Genomic DNA, 23,910 nt, shown 5'->3' with positions numbered 1-23,910 from the left:
AAATCTCATGGTCTAATTTTTTGTCGTGGCTGGCACGAGTCACTGCTGTGGAGAAAAAAATGATCCTAAAATAACACAAAAAGTCGTACGAGCGAAGTGACTTTGCAAAACGGAAATTCCGCGTTTTTTTTTATTAAATAAATATATGTGTGTCACAGTGCTGAGTCGAGATCGCAACGCAGCTCGACGAGTCATCTGTTACGATACTTGCATGTAACAATATATGCTTGTCAAGCTAGCGTCGCATTTTTTTACACACTATTCAACTATTGTAAATACCCTCTGAGCGAATGTCCACCGCCATTTCGGTGAACTTTTCACTTTTTGTTTCGCGATATTGTTTTTACTTCTCTTCACTTCGTGTATTTTATCGAATGATCTTTATAAAGATAATCGACTGCGAGAGCGAAGGAATGAAAGAAAATCGATATAAATTTGAAAATAATTATGAAACGAGTCGTTCGCCGACATTATATAACACGACACACAAACTCACGCATATACTACATCGATTTCGTTGCACAATCATCCGTACGTAGAAGAGCGATGTAGATGATTTTTCTCACGCATTTCAAAACCCATGATCGATTTTAAATATAAATTTACACAAACACAATATGTCCGTATACGAGGCATTTCACACGAAAATATTTAATAGTCAATAATTCTTGTTTTATCCAAAACGAACGAGCAAATTTCCATTGAATCAGCAACACGAAATTATTAAGACGAGCTCAGTGGCCTGTTTTCTCGCACAATTATTTCAAATGGTTTGTTAATCTGTTTCTGGCTAGGGATGAAAACTGACAGATTATAATTAAACATTTTCAGATTCATGGGATTGACAAAAAATAATTAACAAAAGAAACGAATGAAAGTCGAATATAAAGTAAATGAAATAACGAAATTTTGGGTCCTTTGCTAATTCACAAGTGTAAAAAAATCGCGTAGTACCGCAACAATGATCGGAGATGAAAATTAAACTTCCATGTGGAATGCCTCATAAACTTTTTTCTCATAAACATACTTCTATTCTATGTACAAAGAGTACCAACATATTTATAAATTTATACTGACTCTTTTCACACTCACTCGAAAAGAAAAAAATATGAATTAGAGTCGGACGGAAATAACGGGGACGGCGGCGTTTGATGTTCATGAGTGTTCATGCGACTGTAAATACTTCGCTTGAATCACACTTTATCGTATTTCTAGTAACAGTCGTACACAACAATTATTAACATGAATAATTCCTTTTTTTTTCTGTAAAACTCTACTCCCCTTATTACTTTTACGATTAAGGGAGAATCGCTTTTCTTCTTATTCAAAAAAATCGATATTTTGAATAGTGTTAATAGTTGGAAGTTTTTTATATAATAATATACACAATTAAATAATGTATAAAAACGGGAACGAACATTGGGAAATTCTTTTTTCAGATGAATCGAAGAAAAACCGTTATCCAGCAACATTTTTGATTGCACCGTTAAATTCATTGATTGGTTGGAAAAGATTATGGGCAAAAAAGAATTGCATACATTAACTCATTGTCAGTGGATGAAGAATTCGAAAAAATTGATTTTGGGATGAAAAAAAACGAGTTCTCCCTTGAATTAAGTACACACGTAACAAATAACGGTATAAAGTATGTACAGAATGATGCTTCTCGTGAGTAAGAAAATGATGAGCAACGAAACGTCGTAATTTCTCGGATCATTTCCTCTGCGAGATTCCAGTATAGCGTTGAGAACGAGTTCTACGATTACTAGTCGATTGTTCGAAATATAAAAAGTAGCATATTCAAACCTAGAAAATGTCTGTACACGGGGTAAATAAGACGCAACTAGAGAGTCACAAATGTGAAAGTTCGTCGCTTGATTTTTTGCTATATTATAAGCATAGTTTTTGAGTACGAACGTTTTAAATATCACTCGGTGATGAGTTATTGAATTTAATCAAAAGAGGCCGAATCTTTTTTTGGTCGAGCCGGTGCTCCTTTTTTTTCTTGCTGGGGCAGTGACGTCGCCGTTTTCATTATTGCTTAAAGGAACGTTAGCCGCGGGTGTTAATTTGCTTCTCACGTGTTCATCGAGTAGAGCTTGCATGTCCATTTGCCACTGTTCAAGCTGTTGGCTAAGTTCGATCTTTTGTTGTATCGCTTCCATCAACTGACTGTTAGCTTGTAAAACATCGATCCTCGTTCTCGCCAGTTCAACTTCAGCACGGTTTTTCCTTGCCACTGCTTGATCGCGTACTGCGTAGGCTTGAGCCCGCACTTCGTCCTTCGTCAATTCCGAATCTTCGATGTCTCCTCTCGCCCTATCTCGTTCTTCTCTCACTCCACGAAGTTCCGCCTCGCAAACGCTCAATTTACTCGTCGTGTCGAGCAATGCCTCCCCACGACGTTTCAACTCTTCTTGCACTTGTTTTAACTGCTGATTCGTACTGTCTAACTCTTCCGTTACACGATGAAGCTCCACAGCCAATCCCAATTCGCTCGGGGCACCTCGCCCCGATAGCGCCAGGCTGAATACCTCTTCGACGAGGTCTGATAGCGTTCCAGGTGGACAGTTTCCCTGATACAAAAATCAAACAAAAAATATTAGCGAGGCGATCGAGTGAAGGGACAATGAGAACGTTCAACCTTCTGAACACAAAGGAAATCCTTCGAATTCATGAAAACAAGCGCAAATTTTCCAATAATCGATAATAATTCTCACTCATATCAACCTTCGAAATAGCAAAGATTGATAATTACTTGGAATACTTTCTTTCAACTGCAAGCCTTTGAAAAAAGTAGTAATAACGACTTGGAGGAAAAATATTTTAAACTATTAGGATCTCTACATTATTTTATAAAAGTGTAGAACGATTGATATAAATGACTGGTCAACCATAAATAGGATCGATATTTCAAGCTCTTTCACAACACCGTAAATTAATCGAACTTAGATTCTTATTGCAAGCCTCTCGTCCATATTAATATTGATTTCGAGTGAATCGGAAAAGAGGGCCCAAGATTCGATCTTTGATATCAACTCGAGTGACATAAAACTCAATGTCACATGTCATTTAATGGGAATTTTGAGAATAAAAAGAACGCTGAGGAGGGATCATAAAAAATGAGCATAAATCAGGTCCGAATGAAATGCAAAATCAATTTCCAAATCTTAGTTTGACCTTCAAAGCATGAAGCTTCCATCGAAATACGAAACAAATGATTAAACTCAACGATTCTGTTGATTCAGATGAAAGCTAAGCTAACCTGTTCGGCGCTCTCTCCTGCGTTACCAATAAGAAGCATGGACTCGTCACAATCACTCTGGAGACCCGAGTCATCCTCCCCTCGTCTCAAATGGGATAAAAGTTCTCGGAGACGCTTGCACGCCCTTGCCATTTCCGTTCTTGGGTCCTGCTCCGCATCCCCGAGGGAGCTTCCGCTCACTTCGCATTCCATTTCCGCGAGTAGTGATCTCGGTGGCTTTTGTATCGAACCTGATCTTGCTCTTCTTTCAGCTTCAATCGCAGCCAGTTGCGCCGCCAGTTCATCTCTGTGTAATAGAATATTTTTTTCATTATAATTATTACTTTTTTATCGATAAATCTCCGGAGCACAACCAATTCTGTTTCATTCTGGAACGATCTCAAATCCGCGAAGGAGTTTTTCAATTGTCACTTCTATTATCGAAATTTTATCTGTTGAAAAAAAATTGCATTTGAAGAATTAAACAAAAGTCCATAATTCAATGCATCAATTAATAATCCTTCTACGAAATTCAACTGAATTTATTTCATCGAAATTACGTTGGAGGAATAAAATACTAAATAATTATAACATTCCTATACATCGTCGAAACTTTTTTCACCGTTCGGAACGAAATTCGCGTTCTCGTATTTTTGGCAGTTATCTCGGGAGCTTCCAAAAATAATCGTACATTTGTGCGACCGTACGTTTCTTTACGCCTGGACGATTGAGGTCAATGCCTTTTTCGATTCGGAAATGACTGGAATAGACCGAAAGAATTACGTAATGCCGACACTTACATTTACCATTATTGAAAATTATAGGAATGAAATTAATCGATGTTGAAAAACTAAAGTGCTGCTACTTTTTTATTTTCCTACAACGTTTCGGTCTGTTTTTTTATCATTTTAACCAGTTATTCTCTACTTCGATGAATTTTTAATTTCGAAAAGACTAGAATATCCAGTTCGTTTTCATTTCACTCGGCAAAATCTATTTTTAGATTCCATTCTGTTCGTTGCAACAATGAAGCTGTGCGAACCTTTCTTGTTCGGCGACCCTTGCACGGTGATCAGCCTCGTGACTCAGTCTTTCAAGAGCTACGGCTCTCTCCTCAGCCTCCTCGAGAGCAGCGACTGCCCGGGCTCGTTCTTCTCGTAATTCGAGTGATCTCCTCTCCAGTTCTGTCCTCTGAGCGGAAACGAGTTGAACCTTGACGAACAAAGTATTATTTTTAAAAACACGTACTCCTCATTGCACTAGGATTGGAAAAAATCGATATTCGTACATCCATTAAAAAAGAGTACAGTTTCTTCTTTCAATATTTTATAAAATACTTGATGCAGACTACTCAGACGAGGGTCAAAAATTCAAAATACATTGATACATTAAATAATTAAGTTAAAGCTCAATTCCTACTTATTGTCTTATTGACCAAGAAAAACATTTGATAATTGCGACTTACGTAATCATAACTAATCACTGCCAAATTCAACGATTTTATATGTTTTTTCAATATTTTCGTATTCGTGTTTTTCAATGAATTCGAATGCACCGCGTGTTACGCTGGAACCGGTTGAACAATGCGAATAATTACTTGAAAAATTCGTTCATTTCAGGTCGATTTTAAAAATTGAATCGTAAAAATAACTCGAATAGCCTTGAGTTGAAAGAATTCGATTGAAAAATCTAGAAAAGGGATTAACCTCGTCTCTGAGAATTTCGAGGCTGCTGACATGATCTTGCAGGGTTGTACTTCTGAGGTTACATTTTTCTCTGAGAACTCTGAGCTCGATCAACAATTGTTCTTCCTGTTTGGCAGCTTCTCTGAGTTGATCGGCGAGTCGAGTATTTTGAGCGGTCAGTTCGGCAACGAGAGTGGCCTGATCCCTTTCGGCTCTTCTCGCACGATCACCTTGCTCCTCTAGTTGTGACCTTAGGCTCTCGACGTCGCTTTGGAGTTCCAATGCTCTGGCCTCGCTCTCGCCTCTCGCCTCTTCCAACCTCCGCCTCAGCAAATGCCTTTCTTGCTCGAGACTCTGTAACACGCCAAAACAGAATATTAATATTTACACATTTCTCAATCGTATACAAAAATGCTTATCTTCCATCAATTTCGTTCGAGTGAATTTTGGAGCGGTTATCTCATCTTTTTTTCATTTGAACGAACGACGCGCGCTAGCCTCTGCCATTCATCGAAAATTTAAACATACGAACCAGTGAACCAATACTAATTTTTTTTTATTCAACAACACGAGCTTCCCCCAAATTTTTCAAGTCTGTCGATAAATTCATACAACTACGGGAGAGACGTTTTATGAAAAATTTACCAATCACATTAGTTTGCATCTGCTATTTCGTTACAATTGGGCAATGATTTTGGTATTTATTCCAACATATTTTTGAACTTTTTGCGACTTTTTTTCAATTCGACCATTTATTACTTCGATTGGCCGTAATCATTTCGAAGAAAAAAATGGTTGATTTGGGCACAATTGTGAGATCCTTCATTTCCAAATTTCGCACTTCCATGCATTTGTGGGATTTTTTAGATTTTTATTTAATTCTCAAAAAAATTGAACTCGATTCGAAAAGATTTCAGCCTCTGTCATCGCCAGGCACACACTTTCGATCATTTTTCAATGATTTTTGTAATCTTCAAATTCTTTAATAAAATTTTTACCAGAAAAGATTAAAAAAAAATGTTCACACGTTTTAGACTTTTTTTATCATATTTTTCCAGATATAGCAATTTAAGATTCCATTTTTAAACCTAAAATTCCGGCTTAGTTATATCGTATATATATAAAAAAAATTCATGTGCTCGTATTCATATCCGTATGTAAATACAAAACCGAAAAAAGCGCGATGTAAACGTGGTCAATGATACATAATGATTCACAAGTAAAAAATGGAAAATAATATTTTCATAAATTAGGAGAAAAAAAATGTGCGGTTTTTTTCCGTAAACGTTTCGTATGCTGGCAGGAGTGATAGTTCAGTGGCGAGCGGCCATAATGCCAGCCGTAACGGAGAGTGATGAATACTTGAATATTTATCGGGGATGCGATCATCGTGGTTTGACCGTGTCCGGGAACCCGCATCTTTAATGAAAACGTTCAATATCCATTGAAACTTTGCAGAAGCGTGGGTGGTATTCGAAATTCATAACGTCAGCTAGAAAAACTTTGCATCAGCTTCGGCATAGAGGCTAGTAGCATTTCGCAATTTTGCTTCGTACATATAATGACACATAATAACCTCAAAAAGCGTGTCTGAAGTCGAAAAATGAAAACCTATGAATCGAGCACCTTTTCAGGCTGAATCCGAATGCGATGTAAATAAAACTGGAATCTGCACGAATATTACGTATTTGGAAAGGGCCAGGGGATCGAAAAATTGTGATTTTAGATTTTCTATAGAAATAGCCGTGTGTCACTGTGGTCCGAAAACCCCAAAAACGAATTGGCGATCCACACTACCGATGGCGGCGCTCGTGTCCCTCGGAAGAATGACGCTATTGGAGCGCAATTTTGACAGTTGTGCACGATTTAGCATTTTGGAAAGATGGACCAGTCGGATTTAAAACTTTGCCAAATTAACGAATACGTACATTCTTGCTGAAACCTGCTCCAAAAATCATTTAACGACATTAATATTACGTGACAGGTCGTCTGCTTATTGCACGCCAACAGCAGTTTAAGAAAAATCCGCGAGGCGTCGCTTCTATATGCGTCCGAAGACATCTTAGAGGTACATATTTTCTTCGTATGACAAAAATATTCTCTACAGCAAATTGTTCATTGTGAAAGGTTTGAATTCTCTCCGTAACCGTTAAAATACGCACATTCAAATTCATTCACGTTATTTGACCGCATGATGTAAATTCAGAGTGAAGTTTTTATATTCAGCTTTATGAAGAGTGAGCGTTCGAATATTTTGTTTGTCCAAAGGTTCGATCGTAGTTGATTATCGAAAAATCAATGTGAATAATTTCACTAAAACCGTTGGTAATTGTTTCAAATCGGTCGAACCACTCCGGCTTAAAACGGCTCCACAATTACGGAACGTCTGTAAGCTAACCTCCAAAAATCGTTCCTGTAACATTTCCGAGTTAATCCGATCTTCGGTTTCCGGTTAATCAAGCACGCGAACCGTACGACTAGAGTTTTTAGAAGTCTTATTCAATCAGCTCGACGTTTTTTATTTCCACATTCCTCAAAAATATGATGACACGTTCACAATTTATTTAACCATCACACCAGTCAAACCACACGTAAGATACATGAATTTGTAAATGTACGTAGTTAGGAAAGCTAAACAAAGGTCCGCAAGGTGATTCGTGATAAAAACAAAAACCCCAAGTATCGCATCAGCTCCCTCGAAGGATATAATTTTCACCTCCGGTACTCTAGCTATTTCGCAACATAACCTGACCGAATGAGTGGTTTAAGCTTGTTACAAAAGAACTGTAGAGTGCGCACATTATCCGTTCTATTCGCTGTCTTTGTTTTCTTCTCCCTTTCCCGATTACTAATTGCATCAACCGTTATTATTCTCCGCGCTCCGACACGTTCAGCTTTTCTTTTTCTCCTCCCTTCGTTCTTGTTATTTATTCTTTCGTGATACACACCAACTATGAACAACGATCGTGCTGATACAAAAGATAATCAAACGAGCTCGTAAACAAAGAACAAGTGGCTGCAAGTTTTAGTGAAAAATCACGGATCAGTTGCGACTGTAGCGAAAGGCAATTTTTTTTTAAATTATTTTCCAAGGAAGAAGATTCAGCTCTAGAATGAAGGAGCATTGTTCTTTATTCGAATGAATCTGCTCTGGTAGAAACGGTAAAATTTTAATGCTCAATAGTTCTCGATTTTACCGCTAAGTGGACGGGGTCGTGACTCGAGCTGCTCTTTCAGTGTAATGTTTGCTCGTTCTCGTCAAGAGCCATCGAACATTTAAGCAATAAGCTGATTACAGATAGCTAAAACACGGAAAATTATATCAAAATTGAACGATTATTCGATAATCATAAAAACTTGTTACGTCAATATTATTATTCAATCGAAATTTCAATAACTCGGCTCATAAATCCAAAAATGAATTTTGCACGTCGTTGGAGAAGTTCACCATCACGTGTGCGCATAAATCGTGTGTGCAACTGCCAAAACGGTCAAAACTTTGTCAACAAACTAATTCACGTTCAGATGTTCCGTAATTATCTAACATTAAAATGATAATCAGCGAATAATAATAAATCCAAAAATCAGACAACAGAGAACGACCGTTTCAAGTTTTACATGAAAGTAAATATTTTTCGTAAATTCTTTAGAGTTTGAAAAAACGTGAGTGTCGAGCACATCTGCAGCGGTATATCATAATCAATTGAGGATTTTTTAACAATTAATAACGTGTATATACGAGCAAACGTCGAGCGATGAGTGTCCTTTTGCTTATAAATCATGTGCATAGTCCGGAATAAAATACCATCGAGGCACATAAAGTCGTGAAAATGTATAAATACGACGGTGAGATCGTGTGCGCGTAAAACTTTCGAGTTTGTGATCAACACCCGGGGCTGTTATAGGCTATGACTGTGGCCTTGGTCTCCCCTGGTTACTCATCGACCAATTGCGTCATTTGTTGCGTACCTATCGTTCGGATAAAAAAATGAAAATGCGAAAACCCCCCCAAGACCGTGAAAGTGTAATGCTCTCGTAGTTGTCGTAACGCCGCGACGTTAGATCGAGCGCAAAGTAGTTTTTCATCCTGAATTATCATGAACGCAAATAGTGTCAACGTAGAAAAAAAAATAGAAGAAAAACAAAGATTGAAACGAAAAATGTTTCTACCGTGCCCTGAGTAGTTTATAATTTGATTTCTGAAGCAGCTCACAACTATTATTGTATCCAAGTTCCTTCGCCCGTAATGCTACATAACCTCCTACCACTTTCACTCCTCTGCTCGTTCGATATGCTGACAAGTCTCGCACGGAGCACCGACTTACATCAAATTACCTGTTCGAGCACTTGAAAAATCCGATTAAAATTGGAAATCGCTCTATTTCATGACCCATGCCTTTTATGTACACGAATCGTTGCGTAGCAGCAGATAGAAACAAAAATGTATCCTCCGCGCTGGGATCACGTCGTGTTTTATGAGCGGATGGTCTAATGAGACGGCCTCGAGTTAGTGATCGCTGTTGGGCGTCGAATTTATGTTTTTTCGAGCCAAAAATATTAGAAAAAAACGGAAATGAAAGTCTGCCGAGTGCTCTTGCGCGGGGTGAATTTGCATTATTGGAAATTTATTAGCATTTATGACGTGGCTGCTACAAAGGAAATCAACTCGGAGTTGAGTCACTCGCGACATGACGCTATCGATGGAAAGGAAAACATCGAAAAAAGGAATTTTAATAAACTGCAGATTACAAATTTAAACTGAATAAGATAGTCCGAAAACCTGTCAATTTTACAAAAGAATACGGAAAATTGATAAAATTCTTAAATGTAAATTATACAATTTTGAAGAATAGAAGAAACTCTTGAGTGTGAAGTAACCACTATTTACCGTTCGAAGTATTGAATTTGTTCCACTGTAGAAAAATGTTATCAATACCGAATTGTGTTATCTTAACCAAAAAGTTTTCAATGCCAACTCCCGTCAGTTGGTGCCGCGCACATCGTTTTTTCTAGCCTAACATTCAACTCCGACATTCCCAACCTTGTATTCACGCGGCAATATTTCTTATTGAAAAAGTGCTCTCCATTATTGCGCCATATTTTTGACTTTTATGAAAATAAATAAGTACTAGCGATCATTCCAGCTGGGTATAATTTTCAAGATGGATATGCTACGTGAACTGTCATTTTTTCTTCCTCTCGTTCGGACTGTGGCTATCGGGTACGATATAAAAAAAGCTGTCGAGTTTGAGTCCCGACGCTGCTGTGCAACAATAAATAAGAAAATAAATTATTTCGTGGAAGTATTTCGGAATTTTTATCGAAAAAGCAAATGGTGCTTTTCGGGAAATTGTTCAAAAACATCTACTCGAATCCATTGATCGCGAAGCAAACTCGATTATATCGAATACGCGGTGACTCACGGCAAAAAGAAAGACGCAGATCCGCGAATAAGTAAATGTGAATGGGATATAAATCGCCCGATAGACTCGCGCGCCTCAGTTTGCATAGAAAATATATAGCACGGGGATTTCAACGGGGATGAAGCCAGAGAGCGCGGCGCTCTTGGTTGCATAATCATCGAGAGTTTAATTGTCGAACGAGTGAGGCAGCGCAGGAGGACGCGTGCACTACGATTAAGATATTTATATTCATATTTATAGCCGAAAGAGCATAGCACTCGAGCGTCGTAGTGACAGTGACCCAGATTTGCATCAGCCACAAAGTCGCGCATCATCGAAGCAATGAATCGAGACGTTATCGCGTGTAGTACGTGATGGATATGTAATTTAATACAGCCCGAGCTACGAATGTTTTTTTATTTATTCGTTCTTATTTTCTCCGCAATATTATTTTCGTCGTTGACTTTCCCTCGTATCCGTGTAGAAATTCAGGGGACGTGTAACAACCGCGTTGGTGTATCGAGCATGCAGAATATTCGGTCTTAGAGTCGCGGAGAACTGAGGTTATGTTTGCTCGGAAAAAAGCCGTTGTTGCTGTTCGCGTGCTTTTTGTTTTTCGAACGGTTTTGAATGTGTAGCGCTGTTCACAGCGAATCAGGCACGTCGCACGGGAGTGTGGGGGCTGTGGAGAGGGTAAAACCCCGCCTACTTAAAGTCTTGACCAATAAACTCGATCGCTCGTCCCCACGATTTCTATCAGCGCCACAGGATTGGAAAACTCAAAGTAACGGCTATTTTGCTAACGATCCACCGCTGGACAAACAGGCTGCAGTATTTTATCTCAGGATTGTTTGTTTTACTCTTTACCGTCCAACGTAATTTTCGAGACACGAAATAACTTTTTATTTGAAAATTGTCAAAGCTAACTTTTCACTGCACTCGGCGAACGTGACTCGAGACAAGCTGCAGAAAGCTTGCGCATATTCGTTCGTGTATACATTCGTAACGCGTTTCGGCTGGTTCGTTTCGAAAGTTGGCCGGCTTCGGTTTCAATCCTGTTTCCTCCCGCGGGAAAAGTGCCGAATTGAATAATCGAATTTTTCGTGGATACAAGCCGCCCGGACATTAGATCATACTTTTCTGTGCATTAAGCGGGATCGCGTGGATTCGGAAAAGTTTTTGTCCGCGTTTATACATTCGCACATGCGACTCTTTCTTTCTGTCTCCCGATGTGCGGTGATTCTCGGTCATCCAAGCGGAACTTTATATACATATATATAACGAAGGAGCTGTTTTTACTAGCGACGATGGCCAACAATCACGATAGAAAGTAAAAGGCGGTAGGAGCTCCCGCTGTTACCTTTATCCGTATGTGCGTTCGTACGCTTTGCTTTCGTCTACATTTATCTCCGCTATGCTGCTCAAGAGGAGAAATATATGTATAACATCGGAGCGTATAATATGTGGGCAAGATTCGCGCAGCGGATTACAATTTCATTTTCATTTTCATTTCGATCAAGTTTATTACGATGTGAATAATTTCGAGATGTTTTAAGTGGTGTATAGTGAAAGCGAACATCGGAAATGGATTGAATCCTCGATGTTTTCGACAGCCATTGACAATGAGAAATTCCCAAACTCTCGTTGCGTTCGCAATTATTTTTCGTCGGGGTTAAACCGGAAGAAAAAATTGCAACAATATTGCTTTCGTCTCGTTAAATTCACTTTCGCTCGTCGAGAGCAGTTGTACATTGAAAAAAATAAAATTCAAATAAAGAATCGAAATAACGACGTAACCGTCGAGCGTTCACGGAGCGTCGTAAAATAACGGGAGAGGAAACTCGAGTCACAAAAAAGCGGGGAGAACAATCCTCGGGAGGTTCGCAACACTAACTGCTCGTAACTGCGACAGTTACTTCGATCTAGAACTTTCCGTGAGAATGACGCTAACAACAGTTTAATTAATTACACAATTTACCAACAACCACGAACGTGCTCGTCAGACGAAAATCACCTGTTAAAGCCTTTGAAGAACGTAAAAAAATTAACGAGTATGATTACTGAAGTGAATTTCGGAATGTTCCTGGATCCCCGGTTTTGGCGCTCTGAAAAAGCGACCCAAAAAAAAGACGATTAAATCCGCCGGAATACTCGCAAAGTGAAAGTCCCTTAAATCCGTCAAAATATTTCGAATCATTTCCCGAAAAATTGAAGATTTAGAGAAGAAAGCTGAGACAAATGCAGAAAAAAGTGTTCGTTTCCTTGCTTCGTTATGGAAGGGAAATTTATTGCGCACCCGCGACCAAGAGGCTATTTCGATAAATCTTCCAAGTATAGCAAGAGTCGGAACAAAGAGTTCATTGTTGCAGAACGAAAATACGAGTAAGAGCAATAAAATAATAATAATAATAATAATCATACAAAGACCATACTAATAACAACAACACAAGATTTTGCGGAAATCTGCTATTTTCACGCAGCGACTTCCGCCCGATACAAGCGAAGTGTATCGGGGAGTGCATGACATTCGGAAACGTGGAGGAAGCCGGCGGCACGCGACAGCCATCCTCCTTTGTCGTTTGTCACGTTTTGTGCGCGTATGCAAAACAAGAAAGCGAACAAACTTATTCTCCGTAAAACGGTTTCAGTGTTTGGCCCTGACTTTTTCTGATTCGATCTACGATTCTTCAATTATTTCGCTCCCAGTGACCAACACTGTTTGTTCTTCCGTTATTTCATCGTGAGTCAACAAAAATTGAAGTGAAACAAAAGCAGCTTTTTCACACGGGTTTGTAGCTCAATTCTCAAGTGGGTGTAACCCTAGAGCAGGAAATAAAAACATTCTGAGAATAGTTTTTCACGATTTCCCTCTGAAATTAAAGTTCACAATATTTCGTAAGCAAATGCACGAAAATAACTCGCGTTAGAGTGTTTGTTAGAGCATCGACTGAAATTAATGGACATTTGTCCTATTAAAAAGTGTCCTGCGCAGTTACATTTTCTTCCACGTTACAATATTCACTGCTTACGTCGAAGATAATGAGCAATTTTTCTCCAATTATTTCAACATTTTAATTTTCGCAAAATATCGAATAATTGACAAATTGGAGAGCAAAAAGTAGAACAAATACGAATAATGAATCCGCGCAAATTTTCGTTTTCGCGTGATCCTTTCTCTCCCGCGTCCGCAATTCTTGGCGATCCCAAGTGCGAGCAAACAAACGAATATAATGAAAAAATGCGCAACTTTTGACGTACGCAACGTCTGCGTGAATACGAAAACGTAAAAATACATTATTGCGCCCACGATTATCTCTGAGCGGCATGAAATATTAAAAAGCTTGTAATAAAATGAAAATGACATAATATTACGAACGAAAAATATTTCAATACGCGTGCACGCTTATGTTTGTACATACGTGCGAATGTAGGCCGAATGGTTTTGTACATAAGAACGTCACGCGTTGAAATTGCGGCTCTCGTATCACACCAAGGTACAGTCCAAGTGAGTGATCTCTTTTCTTCAATTCTCGAAAAGGAACGGAAGAGAGATCGCGTGAAGAAACGAGGGGAAGGAAGGAAGGAAGGAAGGGAAAAATAAATGAATGCGATAGCATCAACGAGGCGTTTTCTGCAAACAGGCGTATCCGGAAAGCAACGCGTGGAATAAAAGAAGCATTGTATGTCGGGGTTTGTCTCAAGAGTCACAAACCCGGCAACGTTTGCGTTGAGCACGATGAGTGGAAGTGGGTAAAAATACGAACGGATGGAGGGACGCGTGAGCTCCGTGTGTCCAGCCCCGGTGGCCTGGTCCATTTCTCAATCCGCAGGTTTTTCTCCACTTCTCTGGCAATATGGAGATCAAAGTATTTTATTATCTTCGTACCTTCGACGAGAGCGTTCGTTAAGTTATTGGCTTTACTACAACCGCGTGTTTTACGAGCTCTAATTGCCAGCGCGATTCTAGTTAATTGGCCAATATAGGCGTTAAGAAGACGACGATATATATCCCCGACACCGACCAGGACGAAACGACATTTGTTTACGAGCGCGGCTCGAGCGTCGTTGCACACCGCGAACGCCAAACGTCAACAGATCCCGCGCTCCGCTCCTGCCTTTTCCCGGAAGGACGTTCCGTCCTTCCCTTATTCGCTGTAAATGAGGCAAACATCCGGAACTTCGATGCTTGAAAAATCGTCGAGTTCGTAGATGAACTCAACAAATATTCTCGCCTGGGAGCGGTCGGTGTTTAGCGTGCAAATCGTGGAGCATCGAGCTTCGAATCTTGCTGATCGTTTTATGTGGTCAGAGGGTCGTGGGCTTTTCCGGAAAAAATAATCAATTATACGATTCAATGAGATCGAACGAATCTGCATTTATGAATCATAATGAGATTCATTTTGAAATATATTTTATAAGAGTCAAGTCCTTTTCACATCGGAATTGCATCGGACGACAGTCGCACGAATTTCTCCACTAATTAAGGTAGTTATTACAAGCTCAGTTCCGGGGCCTCTTACGAGGCAAATTTTCAATTATTTCATTTACAATTTTGAGTTTTCAACACTCTACTTTATCGGAGAACTCGGAATAATAAATTGTTGAAAAATTGTACGGTGTTCGAGCTTTGGAGTGGTTTATATACTGAAGAAAATTTATCACAGATTCCATTTCTTTAAAAAAAAAACCTTGCGGGGCTTTTAAGAATGAAAATATGAAGAAACCTTAGTTTTTGACGTGTCGAAAGCGGACGTCAGTCATTACGTTGGACTGCCGGTATCGGCTGATTGAAGTTTGGGCAAATTCGGAAATCGCGGGAAAACACTGAAGTTTGCAAAGTTGGAGTCCAACGAAATGAAGGAAAAAAACATTTTTAATTCACTCATTTTTTATTTCACGAAGTATCGATGCGCGGGTTGAAAAACTACGATTGCAAATTCGACAGGGAACGAAATTGTAGAAATACTGGAATTATTGGAGGGTTTTTTTTACATCATTTCGTTGAACTCCAACGTTGCAAACTTCAGCGTCATCGGGAATTTCATTAAATTTATTTTTGAGACTGACTCGCGTGCTTTCATTCGTCTAGTAACTTCGCTTTTTTTTAATGAATTGACCATCCCTTTTTCTCGGTGCTATTACACCGATATAAACTTTCTTTCGCGCAATAAAAATGTTCCCTAGGTTATGTGTATTTAAAGTGTCGACGACACCTACTCAATCATTAATTAGTCCAGTTGAAGTATAAATTTGATCTTTTACGATATTTTTGAAGCATTTTATTACATTCTTGTGATGAAAATATTCTCGATGTAAGTGTTTATTAATTTTATTGGTAATTTAGACTTGAAATTAATCAACATAAAGTAATTGCAAACTTGACTAGTCATAGAACGGCCGAAGGCAATTGTTCGGAAGGGAATCTTCGTGTAGGTCGAAAAATGTAAAAAATTAAACGTCGCACAATAATAATTTTTGTTCGTTCGCACGAAATTAAGCGTGCCTAAATTTCGTCGCGTCGCTTGGCAACGCGGAGTCAAAATATTTTAGGTTAAACGTTTCGTCGGTCCGGGGATGTCGAATCAGAGATTTCTTTGTATCATGAACATTGCACGAAACACCGATTGTGACGACAAAAGGTCGCTTTTACTCGAAAAAAGGTATTTTCTTTCACTCATACTTACGTCACAAAACGAAGTATTTTGCTTCGTGCGTACTTGTAACGAGTTTTCACTTTGTTCGAGAAACTTTGTGATTCTACGTGGTCGTGCACTTCTGATTAATGTGTTTTCTTATCGAGAGCAACGTTTAGTGGTACCGCCCTCAACTCCAACGTCTGCATCGAGTATCTTTCGCTCCACGGACGAATTTTTACATTATAAATGATAAAATAAATATAAATATGTACATTTTTAAGGATTAATTACGCTGTGTAGGCCGGGGTCAAATACGATAGGAGGTGACAGGTAAAAGCACGGAAAGGCAGGCAGAGCGTGATGCCGGGCATTGTCTGACTCGTGTACACGGCGGCTGGTACGTTGCTCAAGTGGCTTGTTTCCACGCTTTCGTGGCTTTCCGTGGAACGAAGCGGCGTTCTCTGTGCTCCGCGCTCTCGATCCGTACACACACGCGTTACCAGTGCAAATATACACACTTTTATATATAGGTATACATCCACAAAATGATAAATGGAGAGAGAGAGAGAGAGAGAGAGAATTGAGGAGAGGAGAGACTGGAGCACACGCTTTATAACCTATGGTACATGGTCGCGTCAAGTAGACTGCGTATTAAATTTTATTGTAACAGTGGAACACGCGTGCGTCTCGGAATAATCTCATTACACTAATATACGTTATATATCTACGATATACAGGGTGAGTAATTTGAGATGACGCTGAAGTTTCCAACTTTGGAGTCGAACGAATTGATCGAAAAAAACTCTTAAATAATTCCAGTAATTCTCCTATTTTGTTCCCTGCCAAATTTGCGATTCGTAGTTTTTCAAGCTGCACCAACGATTCGTGAAATAAAAAATTGGTGAATTAAAAACGTTTTTTTCGTTCATTTCGTTGGACTCCAACGTTGGAAACTTCAGCGTCTTAATTTGAGGTTAAACGATAAATTTGCTGAAAAGAAAGTATTTCAGTGGAAAAAGGTGTTTGAGTAAAATTTCTTTGATTCTTGACAGTGAAGTTTGCAACATTGGAATCCAACGAAATGAGGTAAAAAAGGCTCAAATAATTCCAGCAATTATCCAGTTTCCTGCCGAATTTGCAATTCGTAGTTTTTCGAGCTGCACCGATACTTGGTGAAATAAAAAATTGGCCAATTACAAATCTTTTTTTCCTTCATTTCGTTGGACTTTGAGATTTCGTTGGTCGTTTCGATTTTGACCTACTCAGGGCAGTCGTTTCGGAATTATCGGTTTTAGAATTTTTTTTTTTTAGAAATTTCAATGATTTTGCGGAGAAGAGCGATCGGTACGAGTTCTGTGAAAGTTTCGTCAAAGATTCTACTCACGGACTTTCCGCGGTTTTGAGAGTGAGAGAGCGAGACGATGGTTTTTTCCATTATCATTTCACAATGTTTTCAGGGTCATTTCGAGATAAACTTGGCTCTTTTCAGAGGGAACGTATTGTTGTTTTATCGAGAGTTTTTTTTATATCTACGTCTTAAGCAATTAACTTTTGTCTGAAACACGTTTCATTACGAACGATAATAATCTGCCAAAAATGTAGGCTACCATTGAACGAATAATTGTGTTAACCTTCGAACGACCTTGATACAACGGCTGGGGGAAACATAGACGAAAAAACACTATTCTCTTTTCACCTCAAAACTGAATGACTGCTTGGAGGATTCTTTCGTTAAATGCTTTCGCGTGATTTTAAGGAGCTACCTCGATTGACATGGTCTTGCGCTCGCATTCCTTTAGCGGGTTAAACGGTTCTTCGACACTTTTCAACAGTCGAAAAGATTCAAAAAATACAGAGAAATTTATATTTTCAACAATAAGTGTCACTTGGGAATTTTTTTTTCTGTTGCCATTCGATTATAAACTTTGCTTTACACAACTGAATTTCGAAATTTTTTTAGGTTTTTTGTCCTGCTGAAGAATCGTTTTACAATTAGTAAAAAAGGATCTTTTCGGAATTGATGAATCGATTCGGAGCAGTCAACAATAAAAATATGTAAATGAGTTTTTTTATTTGGAAAAATATTGTTTGAGAAATATTCGGATTTGCTGGGTGCAGAAATTTTAAAAAATCTTTCGTTTTGCCTCGAGTGAACCACACTGTATATTTCTATAAAGTGAATACAAATATCACGATCCGGGATCAGACAACTTCTCGTATCGCAATGTTTACACACGGGTTCCTCATTTTCTTCTTTCTTTCCATCTTCGTGCAGGCCTATTTAATTGTTATTAGTGTGTATGTGGAACGTGCGATATTCTCGCAAAGCGAGTTCTGAGCACGTACGACTTAAATACATTAACATTTAAACTCGTTATACATTCAACTGTAATTGTTTCTTCTTGGCTCGATCGCGTTTTTTCCTTCCTCCTTTTCTCGCTTTAAGGTGCACGATACGATTTTCTTAAAGACTTGAAATTTACACAGAGCTCGAATGGCTAATCGACTGACAGGTATATCAAATTTTTAAGGGTTCGTATTATTGGTTATTTAAATAAAAGTGCTTAAATATGAAGAAAAATACACAGGGTTAAAGGAACTATGCGTAAAAAATCGTTCATCTTTCCATATAAGGAATGTGAACGCCTCTTACGAAGTTTATGAAAAACGTACACAATAACAATGAAGCATATAACGAAGGTCTGGGAAAAAATTCGAGACGATTGTCTTACTAGTAATAAAAATTACTTTGAAGATTGAACGAAATTGGTAAAATGAGCAATGGTAACCTCACAATTGCTTATTTCGGCATTTTGTTCTTCTTGGCTCGGCCCATTCCTGTCATGACTTTCTGTCTTTTTATTAACACTTTTTTCTTTATCCATTTGCCTTTGTGTTTTCCCTTTGCGCTCTCTAAAGCGATTTTTTACTCGAAAAACTACAGTATTTTAGTCAGGGACGAATGAAATTTTGGGTTCAGTCAGCGATGGATCCCCGTTCAATTAACGGCTTGTAATTTCATCTGCCAAAAAATCAGTTGATAAAATTAATTTACAATTTCGAATTAATAACTCTGACATTAATTTAGAGTGATAATTTATTTAATTAGGATGTAAAAATCGACCCAGTTTAGACACCCATAAAATACGATCCTGCGGACATGATCTACCTTAATAACTCGTCAATGTTAACTGACTCGTGTTAAGGGGGGGGGAGGAAAAATGATTGTTTTACGTTTATCTGCAGTGTGACTTCTGCGATCTTTCGCGTGCTCGAAATATACTTTGTAATTTCCGTAAGTCGAAAATATTAACGCGCGTACCTTTCGAAAGTTACGATTGTACGTGCGTGGTAGCTCGCGCGCGGATACTGCAGTGGTACAATAAAATGGAAATATAATTACAATGATTAATGGGTTTCGTTGGGAATTGGCATGTAGAAATAACCGATGACGCTGAAGTTTCCATCGTTGGAGTCCAACGAAATGGTCTAAAAAAACTCTCAAATAATTCCAGTAAATCTCCAATTTTGTTCCCTGCCGAATTTCCAATTCGTCATATTTCAAGCCACATCAATAATTCGTGAAATAAAAAAATAATGAATTATAAATATTTTTTTCGTTCATTTCGTTGAACTCCAACGTTGCGCAAACTTCAGCGTCGTAATAACCGCGACACGCGTCGGCAAATAGAAATTTCATTAGTCTCGAAATTATCAAAGTGAGTTGACATTTTAAAAACAAATTTTCGTTTTTTCTTTTCAGCCCATCCAAAAATCGTTGGGAACATTGAATATTGAAAAAAATCGAGCTTGGAGAGAGTTCACGGGATTACGATCGCTGCACTTTCGTTTCGAATGACTGACGTTTGTTACAAAAATAAATGAAATAAAAAAATAGTGAAACCGAGAATCGAAACGAACATTTGATTGACAGATCCATACCGTTCAAATCCGGACTCAATTTTTTTTCAGATCCTTGAACTCATCGTCGAACTTTCTTCCACGAAGGGAGGAGCAGGGGACCGGGGCTTAAAATATTTACTCGTCGCTCAAATCAGCTGCGCATACATCGAATTATTTATTAATATCCTCGATTATTTTCAAATCCATCTTTGTTCGAGGCAATCGCTTGCCTCGAATGATTTTGCGAAACTCTTTATATCTTCGTTTCGGTAATAACTTTCTCCATTTTTTGTTTACTCAATTCGTTGCCGAACATTGCAGTATTGGAGCTTTGATAAATTTTCTCGAATCGCGTAAGCTTTCAAGTGGAATATTCTCATTAGGAGATTATTTCCTCGAAATAGATTCGAAGTATTTTGACACATCCCAGTCGAGAATACTTGAGAATACGTTTCAAGAACTTTTAGAGTAGGCATATTTTTGGCTAGTCAAGAATTATTCCCTTCCATCATCGTAGCCTTTTAGATCATGCGTTAATCGTGATTCAAAAAAGCAACTGAACGTTTTTGCTCTTCTGATGATCAAAGAAACGATTAAAATTTATTCTCGCAATTATTAAAATTATGTGTAACTTATTTGTTGAGATTGATCAATTTTTTTAATATAATGATAGCGATCGAAATACTTTCGTAGTAAAATCGTCAAGCAAAATGTGACAACAGCCATTTTCTATTTATATGCGTATGCACATGTATATTTTAAACGAGCTGGCTGTCATGGTGTTGTCAAACCTTCCACCGTTTATGTCGCTATAACTCGTTAACCTCAAATTATTCGCGGAACTAGCTTAATTGGATTAAAAATGTTGGACGAAAGCATGGAACGAATTTCGTCTCTTGTTTTTTCAAAACGACGGACTAGGAAAATCATTCCGAAATTCATTCTGTTTTCCTAAGATGTAAAAACTGTGTGTTCAAAAAATATTCAATCGTGAGCGCAAATCTGTCAAAAATTTAAAAAAACCGCGCGTTCAAAATCTTCACGATAATTGAAAAAGTGGAAAAAATAATCTTGAAAACCTAGCATTTCACAATAACGTAAAAACGATGAATATTTCAACGTCGATAATCATTGAGACAGTGACAGAATTCAAATTTACGAAATGACTCGTAAATCGTCGTTTTACTGAAGTTAGAATTTCAATTGCACCAGTAATATTGGACATTTAGAAAAGAAAAATATTCACTCTCTGTTTAAAAAAATTTAAATTCATATTACAGTCGACCATACCGAAAAACAAGACAAAACGAACTAACCTCAACTTTCGAAGCGTATTCCTCAGTGAGAATTTCACTCTGTCTGGTGAGTTCCTGATTCCTTTCGAGAAGAGCTTTGCCGAGTTCGGCAGCGAGTACGAGATCGCGCTCGCGTTGTTTCAGTTGTTCGAGAGGGTCGGCAGCGGCATCATCGTGGTCGAGAGAATTTCTTCGGGCTTGGAGATCGGAGATCATGTCTTCGAGAGCGTAGGGCTCAACGTTGTTATCTTTTCTCGGTAGCATTCTCGCGAATCTCAATTTATGTTCGATGATGCTTGATCGTTCATACCGCAAATCTGGTATTGTGTAGCATCGAAAAATACAAGTCGTCGGGAGCCGATACAGCGATGACGAGAGGGAGAGCGAAAGAAATAAAAAATGTATGTACGACTGGGACGGCGCGTCACGCGAAACAGGTGGCTTGTCTACGTACTTGATTCGTGCGTCAGAACGAGACGACGCTTCGCCTCGTTCCTTTAGTCTCCCTCGCACTTTTTAAGCAGTAAAAATTTGCGCACACGGGTTCCCGAAGAAAACACACTCGGACACTTGGAAAGGAGAAGAAAAAAGTGGAGTAGGGTCCCTCGAAGTATTCTGATAAGTATTTTATGGGATCGCAGCGGTGATTCGATGGTCGATTAAATTTGTGCGTATTGGTGAATTATCACGCAGCGATGAAGGCTTATCGGAAAGCGAGATTATGTACATATATATATGGATACAGACGCGAGGGTCACACAATGATTTAGAGTAATTGAAGGTGACGCATCGCGACCTCTCGTGTCGAGGAACGGAACGGATAAAAAACACTTGACACTAGCGGGCGACTGAGCCACGTGCGAATCTTGGATCGTACAGCTGACTTCCCCTCCGTCGAGTTCTTGGGTTGACGGCTGCCGAGAGCCGTGAAAGAGTGAACTTGCGGTAACGAAGTTCGTCTGCGTCCTCACCTCGTCGTCCTCGACTCGACAATCGATCAACCATTCCTATATCTTTTTTCTTCATCCACCCGCGCACACGGTTCTTCTTCTTTTTTTTTTTTTTTTTTTTTTTTTTTTATCGTGTCTATATACACACGAGCGTGAAATAAAAAACGCTTCGCGAGACTCGCCGAGTATTTGTTTCGTTAAAATTTATTAAGGAGTTTGTACTCTCTCGTGCAATGGTCACGGTTTCGCGCTCTACTCGCTACGAATCGGAGCTAAGGACTTGAGGAAAAAAATAGAGGATGAAGAAAAATACGGAATAGGGGAAATAAGGAGAGCGGAAGTCACGGGTAGTTTACGAACTCGGGTAAAGCCTGACGCCAACTGAGTCCGCATCGAACCTCTTGCAATGGGGCTCGTTCGCCGCCGCGCTCTCGTTACGAGCTCCGTGCTCCTTCGATTATATTCACGCATATATATGTGTATAGACCTTTTTTATATGTTGATATATGTGTCGGATAGACTTGCAATATTTATTATTCGGAGTTGGCGCTGTATTATGTATCAGTACGATCGAAACAGAGACTCTGAGATTCGATCGGTTCGATCAATAAAAATATATATTTTGCGGTACAACGTTGCTGTCGCCTCGTTCACCATTCGCGACGTATCTTCTCTCCTTTAAATTTATTTATTGTATTTATTGTACTTTCGTTCTGTTTTCACTAGCACGATCGTCGGCGTCGTCGACGACGACGATTGTTTTTAATCCTCTTGAATTCGCCGTCGCTATCTCCCTCGTCAAAACACAAATATTCCATTATCGGAGAGTACCGAACACGCACGCACTTCGACAAACCTTTCAGTTGAATAGAAAATTGATGAACTCATTACGAACACACCCAAAATTTCACCCGATTTCGTTCCACCGATCCTATGTCGTTTATTTTCGTTTGTTTGATTTCAATTATACAGATTCAATGCGAATATGTTTCATTGAGGAATGAAAACGACGAGGAATAAATACGCGCGCGCCCAGCACCGCGCTCGGCCAGGTAGTGACTCACACTCGACTTGCCAGAGACCGCGTTGCTCGAGTAGTGGTGGAAAATAAATATTACGGAATAACTCGGCGTGCCCTGCTCCCGGAACGGTCGACTACTCCACCACCCCCCACTTTTTCTTTATTCGTTAAGGAGAGAGGGAGAGAGAGCACGATCGTCCACCGCCATCACTTTCCTTCTCTGAACTCGCACACACACCTGTGTTATGCCATTGTGGTAGATATGGCGACAATGGAACGTTAATTTATTGTTGATTGCGCGATTCGAAAACTTTAATCTAGATTTTGCACATCTACAGAATAAAACCTGAAGTTTTATGCAATCAATCGACCCTTTTATGGTCCTGGAATATTTTATATTATGTAAAAAATTAATCGGTCAAGTGTTCTTTAACTGTCGATATACTTGATAGAACGTTTGAAATCTTGCGCAAAATTTATCTTGAACCGGAATAATTCCCAGGAAAATATCCTGGGAAAGACACCATTCGAATAAAGACAATTTTCAAAAAACTATGCCAAAGTTTTAATACGATTGACTCTGTAGTTTTTCACATGGATGGAATTAAAATTCGTACACGCGAACGTCGAGCGCTCTCGGCGTCCGCAACCTCTCTCCCTATCTCTGTCTTTCTTCGGGGCCATGTACTCTCCTCCCTCGCCCTCCTCACGGCCGACCGATCCTCCCACTCCTATGCCGCACTAAGGTGAGCTCGGAGCACCGTGGAGTGGAAG

General features: G+C 39.1%; 1 protein-coding gene and 1 long non-coding RNA gene across 5 annotated transcripts; one reads left to right on the top strand and one right to left on the bottom strand.

Moving 5' to 3' along the window:
- Positions 1 to 97: 97 nt before the first annotated feature.
- LOC122419406 (bicaudal D-related protein homolog) lies at positions 98 to 23,266 on the bottom strand. 3 transcript variants are annotated; one of them, XM_043433940.1, is made up of 5 exons: positions 21,187 to 23,266; positions 4,951 to 5,283; positions 4,287 to 4,456; positions 3,266 to 3,551; positions 98 to 2,576 (listed from the first exon to the last, which is right to left on the bottom strand). In XM_043433940.1, the coding sequence occupies exons 1-5, from the start codon at positions 21,427 to 21,429 to the stop codon at positions 1,956 to 1,958; spliced, it is 1,653 nt and encodes a 550-aa protein (XP_043289875.1). In that variant the 5' UTR covers positions 21,430 to 23,266; the 3' UTR covers positions 98 to 1,955. The 3 variants fall into 3 exon arrangements, with proteins under 3 accessions (XP_043289875.1, XP_043289876.1, XP_043289877.1); XM_043433941.1 differs by lacking the exon at positions 21,187 to 23,266 and adding an exon at positions 7,328 to 7,462; XM_043433942.1 differs by lacking the exon at positions 21,187 to 23,266 and adding an exon at positions 7,092 to 7,118.
- On the top strand, positions 10,706 to 19,877 carry LOC122419407 (uncharacterized). Of its 2 annotated transcripts, none has more exons than XR_006262891.1 (2): positions 10,706 to 12,713; positions 19,731 to 19,877. It is a non-coding gene; the product is annotated as an uncharacterized lncRNA (long non-coding RNA). The 2 variants fall into 2 exon arrangements; XR_006262892.1 differs by lacking the exon at positions 10,706 to 12,713 and adding an exon at positions 12,723 to 13,119.
- Positions 23,267 to 23,910: the final 644 nt, after the last annotated feature.

This window comes from Venturia canescens, chromosome 1 (assembly GCF_019457755.1).
Source record: "Venturia canescens isolate UGA chromosome 1, ASM1945775v1, whole genome shotgun sequence".
Lineage (NCBI taxonomy): Eukaryota > Metazoa > Arthropoda > Insecta > Hymenoptera > Ichneumonidae > Venturia > Venturia canescens.
The sequence above is the reverse complement of the archived record's forward strand: the minus strand, read 5'-3'. Positions and strand labels throughout refer to the sequence as shown.